Consider the following 20100-nt stretch of genomic DNA (forward strand, 5'->3'; position numbering starts at 1 on the left):
ATGGCTGCTCCAAAGCTGAAGAGACCTTGGCTGTTTAAGGATAAATCAGAGGAAAGTGCAAGTAAGGATTGTACTAAATAGTTATTAAAAGATATCAAATTTGTTGTCACTCATTCCTTCAGCATTCCCTCCCCCCTTCCAGAGGAGGTTTTTATACGTATTCATTAAATAAAGCTTGTTTTGGGTGATGGTGTGGAGAAGTGGGAAAGTTTAGTAGAATGGAAAAACAGGGAAAAAAATAAAAAGACTGAGGCTTTTATAAGAGTGTAACAGTAAAAATGATGTTCTTATTGAGAATGTACTATGTACCAGGCACTGTGTTTAAGCCCTTTCCATGCAGCAAGCTTGTAGTTGGTCCCTGGCAGAGTCTTATCTGGAAGCCAGTCTGTCCAACTCAGACCCTTGCTCATGAGCACTACGCTGCAAGGCCAGAACCATTGAGGATGACTTGGAGGAACATCTGAGACTTTTGAAAATCCCCAATTGCGAAGTCTGCTCAAGTTTCTTTAACCAATTGCAATAAAAAGCCTAACTTCACAAGAATTAATGTGTGCATCTGGGCAAGTATGAGTGATGAGCTACCGTGAGAAGTGGGTTCTAGGGTGTTGAATTCATGTTTGTTCGCTAAGCAGGATTACAAACCCATGCACGTTAATGGGATTTCAGGGCTGTTGTTAAATTTGCAGAATCAAGGGACCTTTTGGATGTATTTTTACTGGCCACAAGTATCACCCAGTCTTTTCTGCTGCTTATGAGTTCCAGGTAGAGACTTGATGAGACCAATAGGTCACCCTGCCCTTTGTAGCTGGAACTCTCTTCCTGTCGAATGTCTTCGAAAACATGTGTTTCTAATCTGTCACAATTGGTTTGGCCAAAAACAAAACTGTAGCCTGATTTGTTTAAAGAAACAAAAATACACACCAAAGTTCCAGTGCACAAAGTGCGGTTTACTTCTTTGTTGACTTTTATGCTTTTTATTACTGTGATTTTTATTTCCCATCAGTGTGCTGGGTAAGTAAAGTTATTTGCAGAACATATATACTACCCATAAAAATACTCATTTTTATGTTGGATTTTTTCTTATGTGTAAAATTATAGCATTACGAACTACTTTTGTGTTAATGAATAACTTTAGCAAAATACTAAGATGACTGTTGAGGGATAAATAAAAAAAACTTAGGAAACTTAAGGTCATTTGTTTTGAAGTACATAATGTTGGAATTACTTAAATGAATTTTTTTTCTCTAGACGAGGTTCTTTTGCCATTGATCAGTGCGCGCACGTGTGTGTGTGTCTGTGTGTCTGTGTTGGTGTATTTTTATGAAGTTGGGTTCTAATGTGAGCATGAAAATTGCCCTATCTACTCCATGAATACATTGCCTTTATATGTTATACATATTTACTAATACGCATTATGACTTACCTAATACATATTTGCATATAATACCTGGTGATATAATTAGTTATATAGAAAATTTTGAGCTGAATGGGATTTACCTCAGGTGTCATCGTGCAGACACTTACTAGGTGGGGTTTAATGGGAAATCCCAGCGGTGGCTTCAGTATTTTGCTTTTGTGTTATTGAGACTTTTAAAGGATGAAGACTTTTATGTCGACCTTGAAAGCAAAGTACAGCAAAGATTAAAACCATTTGAGGGGGGGTCTTCACATCCCTGGTTTTGGTGGGAAGAATGGAGGGTTTGCCCATTTCATGCAGCCGTATGTTTTTAAACTATGAGCATTGTGCTTTGCACAAGCCAAAATTGCTAAAGGGACAGATGTTGCCAATCTCAGACGTACAGGGGGAAGGCAAATATTGCTAAGCAACGGTGTACTTGAGAGAGCATTTTTAGGAGCAGAGCCAGGGGAGTTGTGCCTGGGAGCACTCGCTGCTGCTTATGGCTCAGTCCGAGGGAAGAGATGAAAAGTTCCTTCCTGTCAGGGCCGCCATTGCAGCTGCTATAGCACAGACGCCGGTGACCCAGTGGCACCGATTAGGGCTGGCAGGGCATGTGTGCAAACAGGAAAGCTTTGTTGCCATGTAGGAAGGCAGTAAGACATGTGCACGGAGGTAAGTGCCCCTCAGTGAAAAGCTGCCCCACAGTAAGTACAAGGAAGTGCAAGCGTGAGGTTCAGGTGGGGAAGAAGGAGGTTGAGAAAGTGAGGCCTTGAAAGAGAGCACCTCTGTCCCTCCCCCTTTCTCTCCCTCCATCCTGCCCTTCCTTGTTCCCGTCCTTCCTCCTTCCTTCCTCCTCCTCTCCTCTTTTGCCTCCTCTGTTAGGGGATGTTAGTCAAAGAAGAGAAGGATCAGAATAACCTCTGCAGTTGAGTGATGCTGTGTGCGTGACCTTCGAAACAGGGTGCATAAGCTTTCCAGCCACAGGTATTCGGCCCCTCCCATGTCCCCTCCCTTGGTATACACTTGATAGGTAACACAGGTGGTGTGGTGTGGCTCCCCCCCCCCCCCTTTTGGCTGCCACTAGAGACTGAATACCTCTTGAGATTTTCGCGGTTGTTGGTTTGGATTATGGATTTTCCTTTCTCTGTCACTGTCTCTCTAATGAAAGAATGGAGTAAAAGTAGAGAAAGTATGTTATCATTTTTTGTCTGTATGAAATCACAGCCTATTTTTGGCAATGCATTTTAAAGAAATTAAACACTTTAAGCAATTCCTTACCACTCAGATTTTTTTTGGTCCATCTTTCAAGCTCTGGTCTTGAACTTCTGGATCTCTTGGCAAATACTGATGGTTTCTTTTGTCTTTCTAAAGTAAAGGTACAAATGGAATATATTGGCAGCTTAAAAGCTTATGTATGTGTGTTTATACACGTATATACACTCCCAATCTCTGCTTTCCCTCCCTTACCTCTTTCTCTCCCTCTCTCTCCTTCCCTTCCTGCCCCCCCGCCCCCCCCCCCCCCCGCTTTTATTGCTTTGCTTTTGTTTTCAGCAGACGAATAGAATTTGAGTCAAATGACTGTGGGGCTCCTACCCAAATTTTGACTTATAAGTAATAATTGATTTTCAGTGGTAAAAGAATATTTTGAAGTAATTTTGCTTTGGTACAGGCAAGTGTAGGAGACAAATATTAATATTCTTATAGTTATTTGGTTCTTACTAATTTATTCAGCATAGTTCCTGGTCACATAGCCTGTATCTATGTGGAATGTAAATTTCTGTGATGAAAGGCTAGTTAGAGAAGATGACAGTGTTTTCATTCCCCCCCCTCAGAAGATACAATTTGTTTACTTTAAGGTTAAGCAGTAGTGAATCTTGTGTCAACAACAAGAGAGCAGAGAAAATGGGCACAGATAATGAGAAAGGAGGGAGAACCCTCAAGTTATTATAGTGTGAACTCTTCGTTGATTGATTTGAATTCAGGATATACCTTTGGGCTTTTTTTTTTTTAAGATTTATTATTTTTTAAATTTTTTTTTTAATATTTTATTTATTTATTTGAGAGAGAATGAGATAGAGAGAGCATGAGAGGGGGGAGGGTCAGAGGGAGAAGCAGACCCCCCGCTGAGCAGGGAGCCCGATGCGGGACTCGATCCTGGGACTCCAGGATCATGACCTGAGCCGAAGGCAGCCGCTTAACCAACTGAGCCACCCAGGTGCCCTGAGATTTATTTTTTGACAGAGAACACAAGTAGGCGGAGCAGCCTGCAGAGGGAGAGGGAGAAGCAGGCTCCTCGCTGAGCAGGGAACCCCATATGGGGCTGGATCCCAGGACCCTGGGATCATGACCTGAGCCGAAGGCAGATGCTTAACCAACTAAGCCACCCAGGCACCCCTACCTTGGGACTTTTTAAAAGTAAGAACTATGTCCTAAAATGAGTTGGAGGACCTATTAGCTCCAGATTTAGGAAGTAATAGAGTTTTCAAGTGACTTAAGTCCCTCACAAATAATGTTTGTTTGTTTTTTAATGAACTCATTCTAATTAAGTCCAGAAGAAACTGGCTTATTTTGTCCTACAAAAAGCTTTTGAGAGAATTTTATTAAGGAAACAGCATTTGACATTGAGATGCCTCTTAAAAGTTTTGCTAAAAGAGATAATACAACAGATAAGACTCGCCTGCTCTGGAGCCCGTCTAAAACTCCTCAGGTTCATTTAATGTTACTTGGTAGACAGCAGTATTGTGGCAGTATAAATAATACTGCTTATTTTTACAGATGACTCGGCTGTATACCAGTTAGAGAACTTTAAACTGAAAGGACTTTTTAAATAGCGTGTGCCCCTTCCCATCCGCATCCCCCAAAGTGGCACTGTGATTATGATGTCAGTAAAAAAGTGACCTGGGATTTAAGAGCATCTTCCCAGCAGGCCCTGTGCCAGGTGTAAGAATAGTCAGGAGGACCACAGTTGGATTTATGTACAACTGAGATGTAATTTACTTCTGCTGATTTGACCCTCCTTTCTCTTAAAGACAGTTTTCAAAAAGGAGCTGGTTTTGTTGCTACTGTTAGCAACTAGTACTGTTAGCAAATAGTTACCACTATTTTTCACAATCTCTCTTCTGGCACCTAGATTTTGTATTCTAGGAAAACAGGGAACAACAGTAAATGCAAGAATATTGTGAGTTGTGACAGATGGGGTTGAGTTACCCTTGCTTTAAAACACTTAAATAGTTGGAGTCTTGGGTCAAGGGCTCTGGGTTAAAGTCAGGAGTACTTTGAAAACTTCACGGCAGTCAGTGTTGAGGGGATGAGAAGAGTGAGGAGACTGAGAGCGGAAAATACTGAGATGGGGAAAGTTGTGAGGAGAGGGTTACTGTTTCATGTGTTCAAAATGGGCATAAGCTGTTTGCTGCTGCAACTTTTAGGATTGTGATCATACATAGTCTGAATGCTTAAAATGTTTTATTATTTTTTTAAAGGCAGTTCTTTTTTTTTTTTTTTTAAGGTTTTATTTATTTGAGAGAGAGAGAGAGAGACAGCACGGGGGGCAGAGGGAGAAGCAGACTCCCTGCTGAGCAGGGAGCCAGACATGGGGCTCAATCCCAGGACCCTGAGATCATGTCCTGAATTGAAGACAGACACTTAACGGACTGAGCCACCCAGGCGGCCCATTAAAATGCTTTAAATTCAGCAGGTATTAGGGGTGCCTGGGTGGCTTAGTTGGTTAGACATCCAACTCTTGATTTCAGCTCAGGTCGTGATCTCAGGGTCGTGGGATCGAGCCCCGCATCGGGCTCTCTGCTCAGCAGGAAGCCTGCTTCTCCTTCTCCCACTCTCCCTGCTTGTGTTCTCTCTCTCGCTGTGTCTTTCTCTGTCAAATAAATAAAATCTTTAAAAAAAAATAAGGTTACATTTCAGAGTACGCTTCATGCAAATGAACATGGTTTTTACATCCTTTCTGATGACATTAATAATGTTGTTTTCAAATGGAACAACCATTCTTATGTGTTACAAATGTGAAATACTGAATTAATAACAACTACTTATAATCCATTCAGGAATTTTTAAAAATACAGTGCTAATTCTACAGTTCCTGCTCCTTTGCCACTCATGCATGCTCTCTCTCTCTCAAATAAGTAAATAAAATCTTAAAAAAAATTAGCAGGTATTAGAGTACATTTCTTTTACAAGCAAAGAATGTTTTCCCTTGGCACATATGAAATACCTATTTAAGATATATGCAATAATAAAATTTATTTTATTTTTTTGAGAGAGCCATAGCATGTGCTGGGGGAGGGGCAGAGGGAGAAGGAGAGAGAGAATGCCAAGCAGGCTCTACGCTCAGTGTGAAGCCCGACATGGGCCTCTATCTGACCACCCAGAGATGGTGACCTGAGCTGAAATCAAGAGTCAGATGCTCAACCAACTGAACCACCCAGGCGCCCTGCAAGAATAAAATTTTTATATATATTTATTCTGCCCCTTGCATTTATATAGTAAAAAAAAAATACTAGCGCTTGTTGAGTGACTAAGTATTTGTTCAAAACACTGTTATTAAACTTTTTCACTTTGACCAGCACAGTAAATCACTTTATGAGATGAGCTTTACTGGAAGCTTGATGCAATTTGTCTAAACTTTCAGACCAAATTTACATACAAAGATAATGCAGGAAAAGGAAAAGATTATTAAGTTTATCAGAGAGTCAGTGGAATTAGTAAACTTTGTTTTTCCTAAAAAAGAATGACTGAATCTGGTTCTTTTTTTTTTGCCTTTTAAAAAATTTTTTTTTAAATTTTATTATGTTAGTCACCATACATTACATCATTAGTTTTTGATGTAGTGTTCCATGATTCATTGTTTGCGTGAAACACCCAGGGCTCCATTCAATACGTGCCCTCTTTAATACCCATCACCAGGCTAACCCATCCCCCAATCCCCCCTGAATCTGGTTCTTAATAGATTATAGAAAAGCAAAATTGTCTCTTAAATATAGGTGCTCTTTGGTGATAGAATTAAATAAGTGATTTGTAACCATTCATAATGTTACAATTTTATATGAATTGTACTTTCCCAGAATGATCTTTGGTCCTTTTTCTAGACCCTGGCAAGTAACCTGGTTGTTCGTTACCTAACATTAAAGCCCCAAGAAAGGGGGGGTGGGATTTACTTATTAGTAAATTAGATATAACGGGCAAGGCCATCTTTATTTTCCTTCTCTCCTCTGTTTATTATAGTATCAGTAATCCCCAAGGTAGTTTGAAGCTCGAATTGCTTCCTCAGAGCATATATGCCTGCTTCAGTAATTTTCTTTCCTTTTTTTTCCACTGTGTTCTGTTTTTTGTTTTTTACAAAGTCATCATGCCAGGAGACAGACAACCAACACCTAGCCCAGAGGGGACTGTTGAGATTACTCTTGGAATAAACCCAAGATAAAATCTTTATGTTCTTTCAGACAAAGCATGGATTAAATGGCTTATCTTATTCATATGACTTCAGTTCCTTTCAACCTAATCCAGAAACCGATGGGAAGTTTTTTTCTGGTGCCTCTCTAGTCCTCACTTTTGCTCAGCTATGAAAAAAAAAGTCCAGTCACCCCTGTGTAACATAGAATTAGACATGGTTCCTGAACATTGTTTGCCACTTAAGTTTGATAGACACATACACTCAAAGGAGGAGCAGTAATACAGGTTTATGTATCTATAAATCCGGTCGTGGTTGACAAAGTAATTTAGTAGTGTTGTTTTAGATTCAAAACCATCAGTTAATATGATTTGTGAGAGAGCACTTGTGTGTGTGTGTGTGAGAGAGAGAGAGAGAGAGAGCGCGCTCGCGCACACACAGGAGAGAGAAGCGGGGGTGGGGATGGGAGTCAGCATGGTCATAAAACACCATCACACTACAGTGTAACACCCTCCCTACAGTGATATATTTTAATTGAAAGACTGTTCATGCTTTGCAAATTAATGTAACCACTCAAAAGTAAAAATTAAATCTCTCTTAGAAAAAACTGTTAAGATTGTTTTAGTGAATACAATTGCTTGTGGAAGGAATAGACCATATAGTTTGGTCCGTTTCAAAGAACTTGTCAGTTTATTATCACTGGAACAGAACCAGTATCTGTCTAGACTTGTTCTTTGAGATGCTTCTTTCTTTCTTTCCTTCCTTCCTTTTTTTTTTTTTTTTTTAAAGCAGTGCCTTTTTAGCCAGTCTTACTAAATCATTCATGGTTGCTATGCCCACAATGGGCTTCATGGGGTCTCATGTGATCTTTCATCAAAGGTGCAGTGTTTTCAAGTCTTAAGAGCATTGGGGATTTCTGATACCTTTTTTTTTTTTTAAAGATTTTATTTATTTATTTGAGAGAGAGAGTGAGAGAGAGAAAGAGCACAAGAGGGGGAGCGGGAGAGGGAGAAGCAGACTCCCTGCCGAGCAGGGAGCCCGATGCAGGACTCGATCCCGGGACTCCAGGATCATGACCTGAGCCGAAGGCAGTCGCTCAACCAACTGAGCCACCCAGGCGCCCTCTGATACCTTATTAAATGGTGAATGGTAGTGGTTCACAGGCAAAAGTTAGAAAGTTGGTGAATAACCGAGATAAGACATAAGTACTTTTTTTTTTTTTTTTTAAGATTTTTTATTTATTTATCTGAGAGAATGGGAGACAGAGAGCATGAGAGGCGGAGGATCAGAGGAAGAAGCAGACTCCCGGCTGAGCAGGGAGTCCGATGCGGGACTCGATCCGGGGACTCCAGGATCATGACCTGAGCTGAAGGCAGTTGCTTAACCAACTGAGCCACCCAGGTGCCCCAAGACATAAGTACTATCAAACAATGATAAGTTTTTTACACTTGTTTTTCATCCAGGTACTTTGTTTTTAAGTCAGTTTAAACCTATCTCAGGTAGACCCCCTGCCTCTTAACTTTTACACCAAGAAAACTAGTTGACATCATCATAAATAATATCTACTGAAGACATTTCTGTATATAATGCACAAACATAAATAGTATTTTTTTTTATTAAATAACTGTTGGGGCGCCTGGGTGGCTCAGTCGTTAAGCGTCTGCCTTCGGCTCACGTCGTGATCCCAGGGTCCTGGGATCGAGCCCCACATCGGGCTCCCTGCTCCACAGGAAGCCTGCTTCTCCCTCTCCCACTCCCCCTGCTTGTGTTTCCTCTCTCGCTGTGTCTCTCTCTGTCAAATAAATAAATAAAATCTTTAAAAAATAAATAAATAAAAAATAGCTGTTACATGTGGCTCTACAAAAGCCTTGCAAATGCATTAAAATGTACACACTCAGGTGATCTTAGGAAAATAATAGTAATAAAATAAATGAAACCAACACTTTTAGTACTCCCCTCATATTCATTTGTACATTTAGATGAAGTAAGTTTTAACAATTATGTATGTGGAGAAGGCTACTCACTGTCCATATCTTTATTTAAACCAAATCTTAAGAACTAAATCCTAGGTTCTATAATGAAAAGAGACTTTGTTTTAATAGAGATCTAAACAGAATTTCCAGACTATTTTAAGTAGTTCAGTTAATACAAATTATGAGCTTTTCTAAAATTTACACATTTTAGAAAAATAAATTATCTTAATGACACTAAAGCAAATTACTTTAGGTAAAATGAAAGTGGAAAGGAATGATAAACTATTCGTATTGATCTTTAAAAGTTCAAAATACTTCTTGTGAGGTTTTATAAGTTTCAGTAATAATATTTAGGGTTCTTTTCATTTTTAGTTTTGTTTTAGTTCATGAAAGACAAGGAAATAATAATTTGCCTATAATAAAGCAGTTTACCTAAAGGTAAATTTTTTAAAAATCAGGAATATTAGCTCTTGTTTAATAAGTGAATTGGGGTGCCACCCCATCTTTCAAGCTTCCAGCATTCTTCTTCCGTGTTTATCCCTGGAGTATTTCTTGATGTCCTATATCAAGAAGACACATGCCTTTCCTTACCCCAACCCATGACCTGAAGTACCCAAGCATGCCTGAAGTACCTCCTGTCCCACCAGTCATGATCTCCTGTTACTCTCATATCTCATACTTTGCTCTGGGAGATTCACATCCCCAAATTGCACTCATGACACTACTCCTTGGGTGAAAAGCATCTGATGGGGTTGGTGGTGGTGATGGAATTTTGTTATAATCGGTTTTTTTTTTTTTAAGATTTTATTTTTTTGACAGAGAGCGAGAGAGGGAACACAAGCAGTGGGGGGAGTGGGAGAGGGAGAAGCAGGTTTCCCACTGAGCAGGGAGCCCAATGCGGAGCTCGATTCCAGGACCCTGGGATCATGACCTGAGCTGAAGGCAGACGCTTAACGAATGAGCCATCCAGGCGCCCAGGATTTCTGTGAAGATATCTGGAATGTTACAAATGTGAAGAAACATATTGCTTCTAATATATAGGAAAAAGAGAATTCACCATAAAATACTCCATACTCTTTGGTAAGCTGTTTCTGAATTTTGTCAGAGATGCCGTGAAATGACAAAATCACATTCATTTCACAAATACTACTTGTACATCTGTGTTAGTCCAGAATTATGCTGAGGTCCTGGGAGTCACAGAGATGAATAAATCCCAGATCCCACCAAATAGGAAACAAGCCTGCGGAAAGCAAATGAAAACACCAAGGACTATCTTTCGGAGTTGAAGGTGGGTAGAGAGTCAAGGATAAGAAGACTTCCAGAAAAGGTCTGCCAGTGTTTGTGACACCCCTCTTTCGACACGACCACTCTTTCTAGATCCTCCAACACGAGTAGAAAGCATGGTCTTTCCACAATAAATTTTTGTTGGATGATAACTGTAGGTGACCTATAGATCCCTTATCATTTAAAATAATCTTGTCCTTTATCAATCTCTTTCCTTCTTTCCTTGAAGAATTTATTTGGAGAGCTATAGATAGAGATTTCTGCAATTGGCATAACATTAATTGTGGTAGCCTTCATGTGTGGTGGACAGTTTGGCATTAAAAAAAGGATTCTAAGGAAATGTGATTCTTTGCTACATATTAGAGCATATCACATTTTTTTTTTTTTAAAGATTTTATTTATTTGACAGAGAGAGAGACAGCGAGAGAGGGAACACAAGCAGGGGGATGGGAGAGGGAGAAGCAGGCTTCCCGCCGAGCAGGGAGCCTGATGCGGGGCTCGATCCCAGGACCCTGGGACCATGACCTGCGCCGAAGGCAGACGCTTAACGACTGAGCCACCCAGCCGCTCCCGAGCATATCACATTTTAAAAGCTATTCAAAACCTTTCCTTTATTTGAAAATCTTTGGGGAGAAATGGGAGGGTGTTTAATTTTAGAATTTAACAGTTAAAATTGGTTTGCAATTTACATAATACTATTATACTGTTAAGAGTGCCCTATTCTTGGAGCGCCTGGGTGGCTCAGTCAGTTAAGCCGCTGCCTTCGGCTCAGGTCATGATCCCGGGGTCCTGGGATCGAGCCCCGCATCGGGCTCCCCGCTCAGCGGGAAGCCTGCTTCTCCCTCTCCCTCTGCCTGCCTCTCTGCCTACTTGTTCTCTCTCTCTCTGTCAAATAAATGAATAAAATCTTTAAAAAAAAAAAAAATGCCCTGTTCTGTCTCCTAGCTCATTATTCCTCCTCCCATATTAACAATCTATAGCTTTCCTTTTTTTTTTTTTTTAAAGATTTTATTTATTTATTTGACAGAGTGAGAGAGAGAGAGAGAGAGAGCTCACAAGTAGAGGGAGAGGGAGAAGCAGGCTCCCTGATGAGCAGGGAGCCCAATACGGGACTTGATCCCAGGACCCTGGGATCATGACCTGAGCCAAAGGCAGACGCTTAACAACTGAGGCATCCCAATCTATAGCTTCCTTTTTAAAAATATTTGTCCTCTAAGTGTGCTTGTAAATCTGTCTAGGGATCTTAAAAATTCTTCCAAGATACCAGGTGTGGAAGTAGACATTTAGATAGTTGCCCAAAGGGCATGATGCTTCTGAAGTAGTAATATTCCTAGCACCTTTATACCTTTCTCAGCCTAAGTAGGCACACCCAAGTAGTATGAGCATGTTCTTGTAATAGCCTCACTGTTGAGGTAATTTACTGTGTATTCACAGAATAAAATTAATTTTGTGTCAAAACCTTGCTCAGGCAGGCCTTTTGGTTTCCTTCTCTAATCTCTCTCTTGGAAATGCTGATTGTGGCATCTTCATGATAAATGTCTGCATTTATTTATATGGCATTAGCTTTAACGTGTATTGTCTTACTTCTTCCTCACAGCAATCGGGTGAGGTTTTGTGTATTTCATATGTGGCTTCTCAGTATTTAAGTATGACTGATTTTAAAAAAGCAAACCCAAACAGTGCCCCCCTTTCAAGGCCTTAACAGTAGTCCCGGGCTTCCACAGAAACACCTCGCAGTCTATGATGGAAGGCTGACCGCAAATCCGCGAGCAGCTCAGTGCGCTGAGTGTTAGCTGGGGCAAGCCCAGAGCAGCGAGGAAGAAGCTGGGAATAGAGGCCCATAGGTGTGTGTTTGGGAGAAGGAATGACACTTAGTGGAAGACTAATAGTAAAGACAAATGTGGCAGAAGACATTTGAATGTACTTTGAGTAAAAATTTTTATCCCTATTTTAAAAAATCTCAGCCTAATGTTTTTATTTATGAATAGATAATGTATTTTGTGATTCAGAATTTAAAGGATAAAAATATGTACATGGAAAATCTTCCCACTGCTCCCCCACCCCACCACCTAATTCTCCCTCTGGAAGCAACTGATGTGACAGGCTTCTTCTCAGCCACGTTCCTAGTGCTGTTTCATGCATCATTAGTAACTCCACATACATAGTATTTCTCTGTAGGGGGCACGTACCACAGTTTTCTTAGCCAGTTATCCCTAGAAGGGCATTTAGATTGTTCCCAATATCTTAACTATTTGCAAACTAGGCTGAAGTGAATAACTTTGTACACATGTCTGTGTGTACACGTAGAAGTTGGTGCTAGAAGTCACATTGCTGTGTCAGAGTACGGGAAATTAGAATTTGGGGGCTGTTGCCTAATTGGTGTCTTCAGACGTTGTGACCCGTTACCCTCCCACCAACCAGGGTAGCGGAGTGCCTGTTTCCTCATATCTATCTTATGGACACAGTATCGTCTATTTTTTGTTTTGCTAGTCAGGTGAAAAATAGTTTCGAAGAGTAGTCCTGATGTTTTTAAGGAGGAAACCGTGCAAAGCAATTTCCCTTTTGTCCCCAGTATGTTTATTTCCAGTAGTCTGTTACTTAAGACCTTGACTTATAATTCGGACAAACTACGGTGTTTAGGACATCTCTGAAGCTAAAATCTGGATATTTATTTTCATGTTGTGAGTTCTGAGCCTTGAAAGCATTCCAGCAGATGTGTATTGGTTAGGACTGCTAATATCCCTTTATCACCATGAGGAAGTAGTCCCAAAGAAGTTGAATCTCCTGCAGAATTGAAGAGCCAGTCCTCAGCAGGGCCAGAGCTAGAATCCAAGATCTTCTGGCTTCCTTCCTCCGCATGCTGCCTTTGTGCCCTGCAGTTCCTGGTTAGTGATAACTAAGGCTTTTTGAGAACAGCCTTGTTACAAAAGTGCTGCTCTGTTGAAACTTGAGAGACTTGAGACACAGGGTTGCGAGGGGCTCCTGGTCTCAGCGGTGAGGTAGAGTTCTTCCGTCCAGCTCTCTTTAGCTTATTAAAACAAACTGTGTCAGGCTTAGAAGACATTCACGAACATATTTTATTTTGGTATCAGGGCATTTCCTTATGATTACACAGTGTCATTCCAAGAGGAGTGAGAAATCAGACTGAGGCTAGCGTGGCTGCCTTTTCCGGTCTGATGCACCTCAAGTACTAAGAGGTGCTTAAATCTGAATACCAAAGTGCTCCTTTGCACAAACAGGCAAAACATTGTTCTTAAGGACAATTGGAGTCACATCCCCTCCTTAAAATGCTAAAATGTTTGTCTCTTGCTTGGAGGTTGAGGTGTTTGGAAAGGTAGTTTTAACACTATTATGAACCCAGGCTCAGTCACTCCAGAGCATTGTGTGACTCCTACCATAGAGGTTGACAGGAGAATTGGAGCATTATACAGAATTCCCTCAGATTTATTTTGTTGTTGCCAAAGTATAATTGACATACAATATTATATTTCAGTTGTACAACATAGTGATTCAACCTTTATATACATTATGGAGTGATCACCACAATAAATCTAGCTACCATCTGTCACTATACAAAGTTGTTACCTGTTATTAACTATATTCCCTATGCTGTACATTTCATCCTGTGTCTTACTTTATAACTGGAAGTCTGTAGCTCTTAATCCCTTTCCTTTAGCCACCCCCCCATCCCCCTTCCCTCTGGCAACCAAATTGCTCTTTGTATCTATGAGTCTATTTCTGTTTTGTTTTGTTTTTTAGATTCCACATATAGGTAGAATCATACATTATTTGTCTTCCTCTGACTTCTTTCACTTTGCATAATACCCTCTAGGTCCATCCATGTTGTGGCACATGGCAAGATTATGTTTTTCTGTGGCTGAGTAATACTCCATTGCATATTTATACCACATCTTTATCCATTCATCTATCCGTGGATACTTAGGCTGTTTCCATATCTTGGCTATTGTAAATAATGCTGCAGTAAACGAAGGGGTGCTCCTGTTTTTGTTTTCTTTGGATAAATACCCAGAAGTGGAATTGCTGCATTGTATGCTATTTCTGTTTTTAATTTTTTGGGGGAACCTCCATACTGTTTTCATAGCACCCACACCATTTTGCATTCCCACCAACAGTGCACGAAAGTTCCCTTTTCTCCACATCTTCACCAACACTTGTTATTTCTTGTCTTTTTGATACTAGCCATTCTGATAGGTGTGAGGTGGTAGGGAGCATCTTTTCATGTGTCAGCCATCTGTATGTCTTCTTTGGAAAAATGCTATTCAGGTTCTCTGCCCATTTTTTAATTGGGTTGTTTTCTGGATAGTAGTTGTGAGTTCTTTGTGTATTTTGGTATTAACCCCTTGTTGGCTATGTCATTTGCAAATAACCTCTTCTCCCATTCAGTAGGTTGCCTTTTCGTTTTGTTGATAGTTTCCCTTACTGTGCAAAAGCTTTTTAGTTTGGTGTGGTCCCATTTATTTATCTTTACTTTTGTTCTTGCCTGAGCAGACAGATCCAAAAAAATATTGCTTACACGGATGTCCAAGAGATTACTGCATGTGTTTTTTTTTTTTTTAGGAGTTTTATGGTTTCCGGTCTCTAACCCATTTTGAGTTTATTTTTGTGTATGATGTAAGAAGGTGATGCAGTTACATTCTTTTGCATGTAGCTGTCCAGTTTCCCCAGCACCATTTAAGAGACTTTTTCCCATTGTATAGTCTTGTTTCCTTTGTTGAAGATTAATTGACTGTACAAGCATGGTTTTATATTTCTGGATTCTATTCTGGTCTCTTGATCTATGTGTCTGTTTTTGTGACAGTACCATATTGTTTGGCTTACTATAGCTTTGTAGTATAGTTTGAGATCAGGGAGTGTGATACCTTCAGCTTTGTTCTTTCTCAAGGTTGCTTTGGTTATTCAGGGTCTATTTTGGTTCTATACAAATTCTGGTACTATTTGTTCTAGTTCTGTGAAAAATGCCATTGGTGTTTTGATAGAGACAGCACTGAATCTGTAGATTGTTTTGGGTAGTATGCATGTTTTATTTTTGGGTAGTATGGACATTTTAACAATATTCTAGTCTATGAGCATGATATATCTTTTTATATACTTGTGTTGTCTTCAGTTTCTTTTACCAGTGTCTTACAGTTTTCAGAGTACTGGTCTTTTACTGTGGTTAAATTTATTCCTAGGTGTTTTGTTTGGGTTTGTTTTTGGGTGTGAGTGTAAATGGGGTTGTTTTCTTAATTTCTCTTTCTGATAGTTATTAGTATATAGAAATGCAGCAGATTTATGTATATTAATTTTATATCCTGAACCTTTACTGAATACATTTATTCTAATAGTTTTTTGGTGAAGTCTTTAGAGTTTTCTATATATAGTATGTCATCTGCAAATAAGGACAGTTTTACTTTTTTTCCAATTTGGATGCCTTTTATTTCTTGTCTGATTGCTGTGGCTACGACTTCCAATTACTGTGTTGAATAAAAGTGGCAAGAGTGGACATCCTCATCTTGTTCCTGATCTTAGAGGAAAAGCTTTCAGCTCTTCACAGTTGAATGTAATGTTAACCGTGGTATTTCATTTTTAAGTTTCTGTAATGGAGGGCTGTATCTACAGTCGATGGGGACATTTAGTGTAGTCTCTCCACCCCCGCCCGCTAAGCTACTGGTGTTGCATCTTACAATAGATGGTATCAAGTAGAGGAAATAGTAGTATGTAAAGCAGTTAATGCCATGTCAGGTACAATATGTATTCAGTAAGTAGCTGCTATCATTTTATTTTTAATTGAATAGAATTATGGTTCCTGTGTTAAGGCCATACCCTAGTAGGGAAACGAGGTCAGTCTACACACAGAACATCAGATTTGTGAGGTAGCCACCAGTGGGCAGGAGGGAAGAGCACCTCCTAGGAGCCTAGCTGTTGAATATGAGAGAGGGCAGTGGGATTTGTGGTTTTAAGTGCTGAAGTCACTGTCTACACCATGGAAGCGGGAGCTGGACGAGGAAGGACCTGCAAAGTAGAACTTCCTGATTCGTGCGGCTAGCACACGTTTTCCTTGTTGTTGCTTTTTTGTCACTTCTTATTCTTTGTGGCAGTCTTACCTGAAGATCTTCAGCCTTAACGAGGCTGTGCTTTAGAGAGGCTATTTACTTTTCCTCTTGGGCTGCAGGGTTTGTTCCAAGACGCCTGGCTTCTTTGAGGCAGGAGTGGCACAACTCAGCTGGAGAGCCTGTGGCCAAAGTAGATTTTAAGGAAGGGATTAGGCCATAATGGTTTGTTGAACTTCCCCTCCCTTTTTGGAAGGTCTCCTTCCAGTGGCAGACTTGAAGGTGCCAGACTGTATTTTATTAAACAAGGGAGCCTGTCCTTACAGATCTTTCTCTGCAGACACATTTGAAATACCTATACTCTAGTTTAAGAGTCTCTAATTTGGGTCGGAAGAAGAGTAGAGATCTGAATCTCAGGTAGATGGAACATAAAATGGGCTCATTTTATACAGACTATCTTGGAACTTCCCCTCTGTTAAATATAGTTTTAAAAATATGACTTGGTACTCACAGAGGTATAGGGTAAATAGGTAAAAGGTAAAGGGGCATTAACTCTAACTTACTCTTTTTTTCTTTCTTTTTTTTTTTTTTAAAGATTTTATTTGACAGAGAGCAACACTGAGAGAGGGAACACAAGCAGGGGGAGTGGGAGAGGGAGAAGCAGGCTTCCCGCCGAGCAGGGAGCCCGATGTGGGGCTTGATCCCTGGACCCTGGGATCATGACCTGAGACGAAGGCAGATGCTTAACGACTGAGCCACCCAGGCTCCCCAACTCTAACTTACTCTTAAAGAGTTCAGTGTAGATGGGTGGGGGAGAAAAATAAAAAACAAATGTGGTAGAATGCCGACATTTGGGGAATCTGGGTGAAGGGTTTGTGGGAATTTTTTTCTATTTTCGTAATTTTTCTGTAAGTATAAAATTATTTCTAAAGAAAAAGTTGAAAATATTTTGAGTATCTTTCCATGGAAGCCCATACATTTACATTATTATTTTAATTTTCTGTAGCATACTGCTGTGTGGATGTACTGTGAAGGTGTTTAGCCAGACTCCTATTTTTGGGCATTTGATTATTTCCAGTTATTTACCATTATAAACAGTGCTGTTTGGAGGTCTTTAAATATGATAATATCCTCATGTATTTGGAATGGAATCCCTGCACTCTGTTGAAATATTCCCACTCTCATAGTGGACCTAATAAGAAAATTCACAGTAAATTAAACAAATTAATGCTTGAACCTAAGACCTTATTTACAATTTTAAATGGGTTAAATGTTGACTAGTTAGCAATATTTATCTTACCCAGATATTAATACTGAGCTATAGAAAAATTTCTTCAGTTCTGCTTCATCTCATGTAACAAAGCTTTAGAAAAAAAGAATCTTTTAGTGACATGAAGCATCTTGGCTAAGTGTTGACTCCTTGAATAATTACGAAGATTGGAAAGTCTTTTAGCGTCCTAAAGTCGTAGCTTTCTCATCTCATTCTGTTGGAAGCGGTGGGCAAATCTTTTTCTCTCTCATTCCAACATGCTTCACTATTTCATTGATTCCCAAACATGTTAATCAGATTCCCATTCTCATTCCAGGAACAGATGGGGGATGAGGGGACTGTTTGACCGGAGTCGGTAGTAATATGCTATATGCTCTGTTGTATTGATTCACCTTCAGCTTATAATTGTTATTTTTCCTGATGATGCATGTGAAAAATTGAAACCATAGAATATTCTTACATTTTATCCTCAGGTCAAAACAGCATTCAGTTCTGTTTCTGACATTTGTACTAAAATGTTTGGTTATTAGGGTTTGGTCCAGTTTTTAGGCATCTCTTAGTGGTTTTGAAAAACAAAAAGCAGGTAAGGAAATGTAGTTAGTGACATGCAGAATGCCTAAAGGCAGATCTGATAGGATGCAGGTAAAAGTGATAACCCTTGATTCTTTGGTTCTACCTTCTAACTTCCTCAAAAATAGGAAACTGCAGAAATTTCAACAAAATTGTTTCCGTGAAATTTACATGTTTTAAAACCAGACCCAGGCAGGTTAAATTACATTTGAACATTGACCTGTCCATTTGATTTGATTCCACGACAGTGTGAATGTTGTGTGCTCTTTTCTTTCCTTTTCCTTCATCCTTAAACTGAAATGGTGGGTTAATGAATCCTAGATCAGGAATTGGCAACCAGTGCTGTATTAAATTACACTCAGATTAGAAATGAGAGCCAGGAAAAGAACCCTTTCATGTCCTCTCCAGCTGTGAGGCAGGTATTGGACCTGCGGGACTGGGAAGACCAGAGCGTTAGGCACACAGCAGTGGCAGTAACAGGACGGATGCGTGTTGTACAGAACTTGCCCAGGGCACTTGGCTCTGAATTGACACAGAGCAAAAAGTTGCTTTTCCGGTGAAAATCATGAGGTCATGGGATTTGTTTCATGTCTCCAGTTAAGGAAAAGTGGTTTTTTTTTTTTTTTTTTAACTTCTCCATTTTCTTTGCACTTAAAAATATGAAGACTGTAAAATGGCATTTCCTAGACACTGTGGTAGTTATACTAGCGGTAACAGCCGTCGTTTGTTTAGCTGGGAATCGGGAAGAGGTATAAACAGTAGATCTTTCATCCAAGACACGAGGAAATCTCCCGTGTATGTTCGTGTGTACATGTGCATGTATATACATGTGCTTACATACTGTGAAAATGCTCACTTGACGGAGGGGTAGAGACATTAGAGTGAATGTCATGACTTTAAAGACAGTCTTTGGCTGGCTAGATTATTACCCCCAAAATCTAATCTGTCCTTGATTCGATGTTAGCCTCTTTACTGTGGGCTCACTGAGGTGTCCAGATGATTTCCATCTCTGTGTTCATTTTCCTTGGCTGGCTGGATAGATGTTGCTATGAAGCCGCAAGCTGTGACCCCGGTTTTCTCTCTTTCTGCCTCCACTTTCGTTATGTCTGTTAATCCCCTAGATTCACTCATTTACTGATTTTCTTTAAGATACACATTTTCCTTTGGAAACTTTGACCCGAGGGTCCAAATTGTCCTCCTGTTGTCTCCAGCAGAACCCTTTCCCCACCCATTAAGTCAGGTTGGTCTCTTGCCTTGTTTTCTCCAGAATGTGAAGCTCCTACTACTTAACCAGTAAGAGGTGGCCCCGAGGTGATTGCCCTTGCAAGAGGGTTGCTGTGTGAATCCCAGCATCCCCTAATAACCATCGCTCGAGTTGTTTGCTTGTGCTAAGCTTTTCCTTCTTGTTTTTCACTTTCAGCAGACCTACTCCAATGAAGTTCATTGTGTTGAAGAGATTCTGAAGGTGAGTTCATTTACTGTTTCTCCGTTTGAAGAAATATTGAAGGAGGTAGATGGATATCTATTTACTTTGACTTTAAAGAACGGTTGCCATTCCAAACCCCTTCAAGCCGTTCCCCTCCTCACACCTTCCAATGCAAAATAAACCAGAACAGTAACAGAGGGACTCTTAAGAGCCTGACTGAGCTCTCTGACAGATTCTATTAATTAAAATGAAGTCTAGGGCGCCTGGGTGGCTCAGATGGTTAAGCGTCTGCCTTCAGCTCAGGTCATGATCTCAGGGTCCTGGGATCGAGTCCCGCATCGGGCTTCCTGCTCCTTGGGAGCCTGCTTCTCCCTCTGCCTCTCTCTCTCTGTCTCTGTCTCTCATGAATAAATAAATAAAATCTTAAAAAAAATAAAAATAAATAAATAAATAAATAAAATGAAGTCTACAAGCTGCAAGGCATTTGGACCAGAGTTTTAAGACCTCTCTCAGGTTTTTCTGATTGTTGTTCATAAAGACCCACGAGGGTTGTTCACTTCTCAGAAAGGAAAGTCCTTTGTATTTAAGGGGTTAAACAGTGCTTGATTTATACTCTTAGTGTTTCGTAGGTGACACCTGATATGTATGGCCTCATCTTCAGTGAGGTCATGAATTTTTAAAGGAATAAAAAAACAAAGCAGTAGAAAGTAAGTGGACATCTATAAAC

At 40.1% G+C, this 20100-nt stretch overlaps 1 protein-coding gene across 23 annotated transcripts in view; it reads left to right on the forward strand.

Annotated features, from left to right (window-relative positions):
* The window catches only part of AFF1 (ALF transcription elongation factor 1), a 284626-nt gene that overhangs the window by 172270 nt on the left and 92256 nt on the right, over window positions 1-20100 (forward strand). For 22 of the 23 annotated variants that reach the window (XR_010409462.1, XR_010409460.1, XR_010409461.1 and 19 more), the window contains one exon: window positions 19368-19412. Coding sequence is in view for 19 of the 23 variants with exons in the window: in XM_064584752.1 (XP_064440822.1) it covers window positions 19368-19412 (45 nt within the window). In the remaining 4 variants the exon portion in view is untranslated. The remainder of the gene's footprint in view (window positions 1-19367; window positions 19413-20100) is intronic. The other variant, XM_064584759.1, reaches the window with a different exon arrangement.

The sequence above is a fragment of the Mirounga angustirostris genome, unplaced genomic scaffold (assembly GCF_029215605.1).
Source record: "Mirounga angustirostris isolate CCGP_5_RB_7025 unplaced genomic scaffold, mMirAng1.0.hap1 SCAF_2, whole genome shotgun sequence".
Taxonomy (NCBI): Eukaryota; Metazoa; Chordata; class Mammalia; order Carnivora; family Phocidae; genus Mirounga; species Mirounga angustirostris.